We start from the raw sequence: 11,485 nt of genomic DNA on the forward strand, positions 1-11,485 counted from the left end.
CATCATTTACATGTACAGTAGTTCCAGTTTCTTGCACTTTATTCACCTACGATAGTCGTTACATTTCCTGTTAACTGTCATTACACCTTAAGCTATTACTTTACAAATCATTTCCTTGCTGATCTGATTAGTGTACAATTGATTAATTTCAGTATGCAAATCGTATATTTTAAGCAGTATTATAGAACAGGACCCGGTGTTTCTTAAGGAGAGTAAAAACTGAGAAACTGTAGATGATTTGTATTTTAATAACAAGGATGGTTTCCTAGGAAAAATGCTCCATATTCATGTGTTGTATAGTTGATAATGTTTGTATAAGCTTCTATATGAAATTCTATTTCAAATTCAGTTGACTTGTGTTAGTCAAAAGACAACTTGCTAACATTTTTTAAAAAATTTGGAAAGTCCTTTTGTTTTAAACAATGATGAAAATTAAAAACAAATTTCAGTCAAAAACTGAGATGTTGGACAATTTGCTGGAGATTGAAGTGGCATACAGTTTACTCAAAGGTGGGGATGCTGGAGAAGATCCAATTGATGCTCACTACAAGAAACTACACACTGAGATGGAGGTCTGTATCAAAGCCCCAGCAGACTGGTGAACAAATTCTATTGTGTTTATTCTGAACTTTAGAAGAAAAGCTTACATGATGCATTTCCTTTTTGAAGCTATATATTTCCTATTAAGGTAGTACTCTACATCATCATAATGGCTGACTTCCTTTAAAAACATGGATGAAAAAATCGATATCAGCAATATTTGACTTTTCCTTTTCCATTTACATACCTAGCCGAGTAGCTCAGTAGGTTAGAATATCGACTGCTGAACTGTAGGTCGCAGGTTCGAGTCCAGTAGGGGTTTTTAAATTTTTTTCCAGATTACCTTCTACTAAAACTATTTTTTGACAAAATAAAGTAGATTTGAAAATTTTCAACTTCAAAATATTGTTGTACATATCCTCCACTTTTCATCTACATCAAATTTCTCTGGTGTAGCATAATCTCAGAAGCTATACATGTGTTTCAGCTCTGACAGCATTTTATTTTTCTTGCAGCCATTGGACAAGAACTCTGAGGAATTTAAAAGACTAAATGAGTATGTCAAAAACACTCATGCTGCCACCCATAACCAGTATGACTTAAATGTTGAAGAGGTCAGTGATGCTATCATGAATTGTGCAAATTAAAACATTAAGATATATGTTGAAAAATGTTTTACATGTATATTCCAAACATTTGTGATATCAGATATTCAGAATTGAAAGAGAAGATGAGGCTGAAAGGTTTGCTCCTTTTAAAGACCTTCACAATCGACAACTTCTGTGGCATGGCTCTCGTACTACCAACTTTGCTGGAATTCTCTCCCAGGGTCTGAGAATAGCCCCACCGGAGGCACCAGTGGTGAGGACATGTACTAAATAGGAAATAATGATTACTCTGTGCACATTGAAACATTAGTAATCCTAGATTTAAATTATGGTACAAAATAACAGAATTTTAAAATAAATTTTATGATTTTTTTTTTTATGTATGCACATGTTAATAAATAAGTAAATAATTTAAATTATTACATGATTAAATAATTCATCATTTTCCAATTGGCTGAGATGCAACAAGCAAGGAAAAATAGAATGCTACATGTATGTTCACCTGCACATGCCTTAGAAGTGTATAAAATGCCCTATTCACACATAGAATTTAATAAGTGGTCAGTTTTAGATATTTATGATATTCTTTAGCAAAAAACTAATTAAAATAATATTTAAATCATTAAAAAGTGCTCACATGTACAAACAGAATTCCAGACGAATGAATTGTGAATTTCAATATTTATGTACGGTGCAGTTGATTAATATTATTTTTAGGCACTCAATAACACTCGTGTCTTTTGTTACGTTTGACTGTCTTTTGCTATAATTGATAAAGGTACATGTGCTGTATTCATTGGATATTATCAGGATTAAAGTAGGTTTTTTTTATCAAGCAATAATACATGTATAAAGTTGTACACTTTATGCAAGTTATATAATTTAACTTGAAGGATTAAAAAGCAATTTAGCTACATGTAATTTCCTATTTATCATTGTAGTGGTATGATTAATGCCCCATTTCAAAATATTCATGATTTCGAAAGCTGAATTTAGAAAGTAAACAATAATAGTGACGTAAAAGCGTGGATGGCCTGATGGCAGAACATATTCATCTGCGATAAAAGACAGTAAGATAGGGAACGGGGTAGGGAGAACCTCTTTGAGCAAGGAACATAAGGAAGGGAGTTGAATTCCATGTTTGTAAAATAAATTTTTATACGAATGCTATAAAGTACAACTACTAATCCCGTGGGGATCCGGGTTAGAATAGGTCCTCAGTACCCCATGCTTGTCGTAAGAGACGACTAAAGGGGGCTATCCTTCAGATGAAACCACAAAAAAACAGAGGCCCTGTGTCACAACAGGTGTGGCATAATAAAGATCCCTCCCTGCTCAAAGGCCATAAGCACTGAACATAGGCCTAAATTTTGCAGTCCTTTACCAGCAGTGGTGATGTCTCCATATGAGGGAAAATTCTTGAGCAGGATGCTAAACAATACACAATCAATCATTTATGACTACATAATTATGGTAAACGAAATCCTCTTCCTTCATGATGTTTCTTATAATACTTTTCCCATCACTTGCCCACATTCACCATAAACATCAATCCTTTGTAAATGTGCATACTGGGCAATGCATTAGAAAATCACTGTTTTAACCCTGTATTGAATAGACCAGAACTTTGTTTGATACCAATCAATGATTTCATCATACTGACAACATTTTGGTCTAGTTTTCAACATTGAAAAACTACTGTTTAATACAGCACATACATGTAGACGTGTACCTTTAAGAAAGGGTTCCTATCACAAATGGAAATAACAATCGTTGGATTATTGTAACATTGAACCCAATCTAAGGATGACCTATCGTCTATTGTTTGTTAAGTCCACATGTTCTAGTTAATGGTTTTGATGTTTTTGATTATTTAGTCATATATACACATGTAATAAACAAAGGCCCCTGTCTCTCATCACTAGGTCTTGCAATCTAGCTACATATGTATACAAAAATGGCCGACCAGGTATTGTTTCAGAGCTAGTTTTAAATTGTTTAATCATGTCATAACACAATTCTTGACATTTTCTTGGTTTATATGATGCTTTAGTTACCCTCGAAGTACAATAGTTTACTACTCTGGTAACTAAAGCATTGTATTGACCTCTAAAATGTCAATAATTGTCCAATATTTGATAGTCAGATTTGTACAGTAAAATGTAAACAGTCATGTAAATTTTCCTATACGTGACATTTTGTAATTTTGTAGACTGGCTACATGTTTGGGAAAGGTATCTACTTTGCGGATATGGTGTCAAAGAGTGCAAACTACTGTAGGACATCAAAAGCTGACCCGACTGGTGTATTGCTTCTGTGTGAGGTGGCCCTGGGTAACATGTAAGAACTGTATTGCACTGTTTATATACTACAGTATCTATTTACATTTATTGACTGAGATCAAGGGCAATATTTGCTTTGTTGGACCAACAGACCAAGATATTGCACGAGACCGTATGCAACATTTTGGTTCGAGGGTCCTATAACAAAATGCATGTTGCTAGTGATCTAGTCAATAAATATTTTGTTGTACTGTACTTGTAAATTTAGAACCCAGCAGGAAAATAATGTAGGCTTTTCATTTGCTTAGCACATCCATATGAACTGTCAACAACTCTGAATAACGTCACTGTGTATGTGTTAATAACAAATGAGCACTCCAATAAACAAGACTTCAAAGCGAGTACTTTATAAGAGTATAATACAGTAACAACTGTATTTATTATCAACATTTCACCAGGTCCAAATGTTTTCATTGAAATAAACACTTAGGAATTAACACTTTTCCCCTTGTATTCCAAGAAATCCCCGGACAACCCCCTTCCTGCCCTGACTTTTCCTTGATCCCCGGACAACCCCCTTCCTGCCCTGACTTTTCCTTGATCCCCCGACAACCCCCTTCCTGCCCTGACTTTTCCTTGATCCCCGGACAACCCCCTTCCTGCCCTGACTTTTCCCTGATCCCCGGACAACCCCCTTCCTGCCCTAACTTTTCCTTGATCCCCGGACAACCCCCTTTCTGCCCTGACTTTTCCTTGATCTCCCCTGACCACATTGACCAGCTCCTGAATGATCCCCAGACTTGAATCCCTGTCACCCCTTAACCTTGTCCCGAGGCTATCAATGGGTGTAAAAAGTTACCTAAACGCAATGCGAAGGAGTTGTAAAACATGTTTATTGGTCAATTATATTTCAATGATAATTTTCTGTCCAACTAATTAAGCACAAATAATCATAATTTCAAAATTTACATCATATTAAAACATTTGCACTTGCAGATATCTGTATAACAGTCATTCTATGAAATATTAAATTTTTGCAGTGTAGACTTGTTCCCATATGAAATAGTATTTTTTAAATTATAAAGAAAAAAATTATTACTAATTGATATTTTTTGAAAAGAAATTAAACTCATTAGTTGAAAGCTTAATTTAGCAAAAATGATTTTGTGCGTAACGGTGTAGTTTTTAATTAAAAAAGATAAATGCTTTAATATACATGCAGTCAAACCTGTATATAACAATCACCTGTAGGAATCAGTCAAAGTGACCTTTATAGAGAGGTAGGTAATCTCTTTATAGAGGTTCACTCTTCCCAAAGAAATATATTTAGATTTTTGGTGGTTCTGTATTTTGCAATACTGCATGCACAGTGTATACATGTAAATGCATCCTTTCAGACTGGGCTTGCCGTCTAACATTTTCTTGTATTCTATTTGATATGAACACTCTTGTTTTAGTTTGTAAAAACAGCTCATAATATATTTAGTTCAATAGTACTTTTGCATATCCAACCAATCAAAATTGATATAATTAGACCAAATATTACCCCTCAATTTCTCCATGCTTCTCTAATATTATTTACATTAGAAACACCACATTTTGAAACCATCTAATTGTACATGCATAATAAAAAAAACCTGGATGTAGGTCATATGGCAAGTCAGAGTGTTTGCTAAAGGTATGGTGAAATGGTGGTTTGATGAACGGTATAGAGTTGTGTTATATAGGAAATTTCATTGGGAGGAAATAAAATGACCACATGGGACAGATGATAGCTGAATAAAGGTGACCACTATGTCAAGTTTGACTATTACATGTACATGTATCATGTGATAAAAATTTTCAAGTTTCAATACACTGTAGAGCTCAAAATTATCATGGAAATATTGTTGATTAATAAACATTTTGTACTAATTCTTTGTATTTCTTATAGGTAAGTTTTTACACCTTTCAAAGTCTCAAGACATGATCTGGGGTTGGTTAGGAAAAGAAGGGGTGGGAGACATGGAATTTGTAAGGGGAAAGTCTGGGGTAGTCAAGTCTACTTAGGAGGTCGATAGTCAGGGGATCTTCTAGTGTTGGTAGTATTTGATCACAAGGAAACAAAATCCAGCTTATGAATTTTGGTTCTTCAATTATACATGTACAGTACATAATTTTTAAATTAGGATTCTACAAATTGACCTCAAGAGGTTGGTTTTGCATGGATCCAAGATGACTGAGAATGTTTTGTCAGATGAGTGACATAGTGGGGTCTTTTTGTCTCTTCAGATTGATTTAGTCAGTTTAGAAATATTCTTGCAAAATGAGTTGCATTTTAAAGAGAAAAAAATCTGAATTGGTCTTGAGGTAATGCTAGAATATTGAAATTAGATTAGGATTTTATTTGTGTAATGATAATCTTGAAGATTTGCTAAAGAGGATTTTAGATTTGAATCTGGTTTTGTTGTAATCAAATGCAAGTACAGTATTTGTGGAATTTGTGATCATTGCATGTAAACTGTTTCAGGTATGAGAGGCCACATTCAGATTACATTGACAAATTACCGAAAGGGAAGCATAGCTGTAAAGGTAAATCAAATTCATTCACTGATTATCAGGGTTCCTCACTTCAGCTAAACAATGGGTTTTTTCTGGTCAAAGTTTTTAAAGCACCTGTATGTTTTCTTCCTGTAAACTTCTACATTCACTACTGCTCAAGACCAATTGGCCTATTCATAGAACCTTGTCTCGTTGCATACTTAGTTGAAGCTGATTTTATTTTCATCAGATGGGATGAAAGGATGACATTCCAAAAGGATACAGTTTAAAGAAAACTATTCAAAATGGGGTTGTTGAAAATCTTTTTATAAAGAAGGAGTGGGTCCAAATTAGATACGAAATCTGAAGAGTTCTACTACACTAAATGAACTGTTCTGTTCGTGACTAGAATCATTCTATTCCCACACCAAACTGTTTCATTTAAACCGTTCAGTGCTTTGTTCCTAGGACAGCATTGTATTGAGTGAAAAAATTTCAATAATTGTTTTATCATGATTGAGTTATTCATTGATTAAACAGTCCTTTTCAATTTATTTGAAACTTTCAGCAAAATTGATGACAACACATGTAGTGAGTTTATTTTTAGCCGAGTTGTGTAGGAAATCTCGGCTTTTAAATTGGCAAAGGATGGGCGTTCTGTCGGGCGGGCGGGCAGCGTCCACAATTAGCTTATCGGGTCTCTAACTTTCATACTTTTTGGTGCATCTTTGTGAGACTTGCATAACATGATCACATCCAAAAGAGGAAGGTTCCTATTAATTTTGAGGTCCAAAGGTCAAGGTCACTAAATGCCATAGATTTGAGCTTGTCCGGTCTCTAACTTTCATACTACTAGGGGCATCTTTGTGAAACTTACATATCATGATCACATCCAAAAGAGGAAGGCTCCTATTTATTTTGAGGTCAAAGTCTCTTTTTTCACTATATACTGTAGATTGGAGCTTGCCTCTAACTTTTATACATGTACTTTCTGGTGCATGTTTATCAGACTTTAAATCCTGATGACATTCAAGATTCATGTTGCTTTTGAAATCCAAAGGTCAAGGTCATTATCACACTAAATACCTATTGCGGCCATTCAAAGCTTCATACTTATAAACTATATTAAATACGTGCATGTTTTTACTTCGTGAATGCAAGCGTGCATAATTTCCCAAACTGCAACTTGGCCATACGCATCTTTGATGTGTTTTAGCAATTTTTAGGATTTACAGGCCATCTAGTACTCAGAAAATCTTTATGGCAAAGAGTTCAGTATTTCTTTCAATGAACATGCACAAGACAATGTAGTTCTCTTCCATTCTACACTAACTAGGTTGTAAAATTTTCATGTGTTTATTAGCTCTTCATGTATTTAATAACACAGTGTAATATAAATAATTATCACTAATCTACAGAAGTCAAACGAATTAAAAACTTTGAAGTTAATTAAATTCCAAAGAAAAACAGTCTTATTTAAACTGTTTGGTGTGCGTTCCCCATTGAAAACTGTTCACTCCCAAACCGTTTGGTGTTCGTTTGTGAGCAGTTCCACTGGTATAGTTGGTACGCTTTAGGGTTTTGTACTTCCTGAGACATGTTGGTTCAAGCTTGTTGAAACCATGGAAACCAGAGCCAATTGTACAATACATATAGAGCTGTAAGTTTTACAAAGAATGTGGTAAAATCTGCAGGGAATCTATGAGTGTGGTCAATCTAAAATGATGAAATTCAGTTTCTGCCATAGTGTAATGTGATGCAGGTGAGTGTCATGGTCCATGGCCCTTTTGTTTTGTATTATGTGATTCTGTATGTCCTGTCCTATTATAGGTATGGGTATGACTTGTCCAGATCCTAAGGGGACCTATACAACACCAGATGGCGTTGTCATTCCCATGGGAAAAGGATCCAATTCGACATGCGGCCATACCAGTCTTTTGTACAATGAGTATCCTTTTGCCAGATGTACTTTACGTATACGTGCATCCTTATTTGTATTGATAATTCATGTGATAACATTAGTCTTGTTTTGTAATAATGAGTGTTGGGCTTAGACATACATTGTAAATGACAAGACACAGAAGAAGACATTGGAAGAGGACATGGGAAGTCAATACGATATAGTTTGGAAGTATTACCTTGTGGTATTGAGCATCAGTAAGAGAAGGTTTGACATGAATACAGATTTCTTGTGGAACTTAGAAATTCTAAATAAAATTTGATAAGCCATCTACCATTATGCATATATTTTGTATAGCTTGTATACAGTCATATATTACAAACTCTGACTCCCGTTGATGTTGGAACTTTTCTTTAACCCATTTTAGATTCATTGTGTATGATGTGGCACAAGTGAACATGAAGTACTTGCTCAGAGTGGACTTTAAATATAAGTGGTGATGTAAAGATAGCGATAGGAGACTGGAGCTCTTTGCTTACACTCTAGTGACTTCGGTTGTACACACTAACATTACTACAGACAATGCTACTGAACCCAGTTGGAGCTTTATAAAGATGTGAAATTGTAAAACTAATCACCGGAGGAGTCTGTATTTAAATCGTAGAATACACAATACCATTGTTTAACCTTGTACGAGCCTTTCTGTTAGATGTCTTTCTTTGTCAATGTTGGTCACTAATCTAACCAAAAACTAGGATATGAGAAGGGCTCTAACTGTTCCCCAAAATCGACAGTTGTGCTCTTGCTACAAAATTGGGTGTGTGCTTTAATGCAAGTATCCTGAAGAGTTGTTAATTTTGGTGGAAATAACCTGTAGGGTGAGAATTACTGTATTACAGAGCGGACATTTTCCCACCAAAATCTGTACTCTGATATGATATACTTGTGTAGCTATTTTTTCTAACAGTTTCTGTTCAGATTTCATATTTTTGTCATTGATTTATGTTTTATAGAGTTTTGTCAGAAAGAGGTTTACATGTAGTTACAGTGTAACCTATACTATTTACAAGGTGGGTATTAAATGAGGTTGTGCTTCTGAAGTGGGTAATTAATGAATGATATCAGCTATGAAAATCTTAGCTAGAAGTAGTTGGAGTCACTTAAGTCAATAAAAAAAAAAAAATGAAAAAGAAAAAAATATGAAGTCCTTCCAGTACACTGTATATACACATACATGTAAATGCTGAAGTTAGACTTTCAAGACTTATTTTTATTTTTGTAGACAATATGTTTTAATAAGACTAGAATTATTAGTGAAATGAAAATAATAATAGAGGAGGTACATATAAGATTTAACAATGGAAATCATTCAAATAACTTTTTGCACATTTTATGAAATTATTGCATTTTTAAACTTTCATGTTTCTACAAGGTAACAAATGGCCAAATGGTGTATTGAACAATACTAAAAATGAAAGTTTTATTTTTTTTGGTGTTTTTGTGAAGTGGCAATTTGTGTAGGCCAAATCTGAAATTGAATTGGGTTTGAAATTGCCTCCTTTTGATTTATCCATGTACCTGTAGAAATGCTCTTGTCTAATGATTTAATTGATAATATTACAGATACACATACAGTGAATAATGCACACTAGGAACATCTCTCGTTTGTTTTCAATGTAGGAAGAACTCACCTGTTGCTGATGTAGGTACTGTATATTTTAGTGATGGATGCATGTAGCGATTTGTTCTCTAGGCTTTGTTACTGTGAAAATAAAACCTGACATTTCATCTGAATGAACTTTATTTTAATTTTCCTCTCGCTGCATACTTGCAGCTGTAATGTAGAAAACATTCAGTGCAGTTGCTCGAGACATGTTGGTATTTTGAGTATATTTGAACAAGGCCACAAATGACACACTTAACATGTCCTGATTTTTCGAGATGTCAGTGGGGAAAAGTACATGTATAAGAGTTTTGTCAAGGTTTAGGAACACATATGGTGTATTATGATAGTATTCCAGGGTTGTTTGTATACTAGGCGAAAAATGAAACGCATATTTATACTAGTAACACATGAAAATATAATTAGTATTTAATTATTATTTTCAAGAGCTCTTTACAAATTTTTAAAATTATTTATTCGTCTGTAAAGAATATTATGCCAGTGCCGTTGAAACGTCATAACGGGCGAAATGTCCCGCACTCCGAAAAGCACTTGTGCCACTGCTTCGAAACTGCTGCTATAGTTGCAGTAAGGGGAAACCAACACATACGGAGTGCGGGACGTTTCGCCCCGAGACGTTTGGCCCTTGGACGGTTCGTCTATAATGGCTTTTCGCCTAAAGCCTCTACGTCTTTGTATTACGAGTATTCATTGATATTTCGTATATTGATTGTTGTCCAAAGTTTGCAGATTAATCTGTGCTCATCATGGCACATTTCATACTGATGAATATACAAATGGTTTTATTCCAATTGTTTTTAAAAGTTATTAACTTTCCCTCTTACGACAAGCAAGGGGTACTGAGGACCTATTCTAACCCTGATCCCCACGGGACTAAATGGGGCGGTCCTGCAGATAAAACCACAAAAAACCAAGGCCCCAGCTCACAGCAGGTGTAGCACGATAAAGATCCCTCCCTAGGGGCTCAAAGGCCGTAAGCGCCGAGAATGGGTCTAAATTTCGCAGCCCTTCACCAGCAATGATAACGTCTCCATTTGAGTGAAAGATTCGAGAGAGGGACGTTAAACAATAATCAATCAATATTAACTTTCCGTAATTATATGCTTGAAAACATTTGCATGTAAAATAAAACAGTGATAAGATTATTTAAGAAGTGGAAACCCATAAATACATTTGCTGCTCGTTGTTAGACGTCTATAGATAGTCCCACGTGCATGAGGGGAATCACAAATTCCAACATGATGTATATAACTGGGGTGCAACTGTCTATATTCAGGTTTGATAGAGCGTCAAATAACGAATTGCTATGATGTATTTGATATTTTCATTTCTTATAAAATTATGACGCGGTATTGTAACAAAATGCATGGCTTTACACAGATACGCCCACCGATGATCCTACCTGTAGAAGTTTGTGAACTGGACACATGACTTTCATTTGATTTATCTTCTGAATATGCATTAGAAATTTCCGACTGAGTTGTTTGTAAACACTGATTTAAAATCAAATAATTCTGGTGAAATAATGTATAACATATCGCACAGCCTCATATATACGTACATGGAATTTAACATTGTTTTTACAAGGTAGACGAAATTTTTCCAAATTCGCGCCATACAACTTGGCAGATTGATACTATGGTTCAGAAGGTCCATAATGTTATGTATACATGACATAGGCCGGGTCACAGGTATTGTATTCAGAAACGAAAGGTTTAGTAGTGTAATGTACTGTTTCTAAATTGTTTCTTTTTTGTTTTGTTTTTTTATGTTTTTATACGCCCGTCTTAAGACGGGACGTATTATGGTATGGCGTTCATGTCTGTCCGTCCGTCTGTTAGCTTTTTCGTGTCCGACCCATAACTTAAATACTACAAGGCCTAGAATCATCAAACTTTGTCTGTAGATACATCTTGGGTAGAAGGTGTGTCGCACATTAAAACCAGGTCAC

General features: G+C 34.9%; 1 protein-coding gene across 1 annotated transcript in view; it reads left to right on the top strand.

Moving 5' to 3' along the window:
• The window catches only part of LOC125649316 (poly [ADP-ribose] polymerase 1-like), a 39,525-nt gene extending 29,881 nt beyond the window's left edge, over positions 1-9,644 (top strand). The window contains exons 21-27 of the mRNA XM_048876759.2: positions 450-572; positions 1,056-1,154; positions 1,249-1,401; positions 3,361-3,488; positions 5,940-6,001; positions 7,781-7,898; positions 8,278-9,644. Of these exons, the coding sequence (XP_048732716.1) occupies positions 450-572; positions 1,056-1,154; positions 1,249-1,401; positions 3,361-3,488; positions 5,940-6,001; positions 7,781-7,898; positions 8,278-8,350 (756 nt within the window). The 3' untranslated portion in view covers positions 8,351-9,644. The remainder of the gene's footprint in view (positions 1-449; positions 573-1,055; positions 1,155-1,248; positions 1,402-3,360; positions 3,489-5,939; positions 6,002-7,780; positions 7,899-8,277) is intronic.
• Positions 9,645-11,485: the final 1,841 nt, after the last annotated feature.

The sequence above is a fragment of the Ostrea edulis genome, chromosome 5 (assembly GCF_947568905.1).
Source record: "Ostrea edulis chromosome 5, xbOstEdul1.1, whole genome shotgun sequence".
Classification (NCBI taxonomy): Eukaryota; Metazoa; Mollusca; class Bivalvia; order Ostreida; family Ostreidae; genus Ostrea; species Ostrea edulis.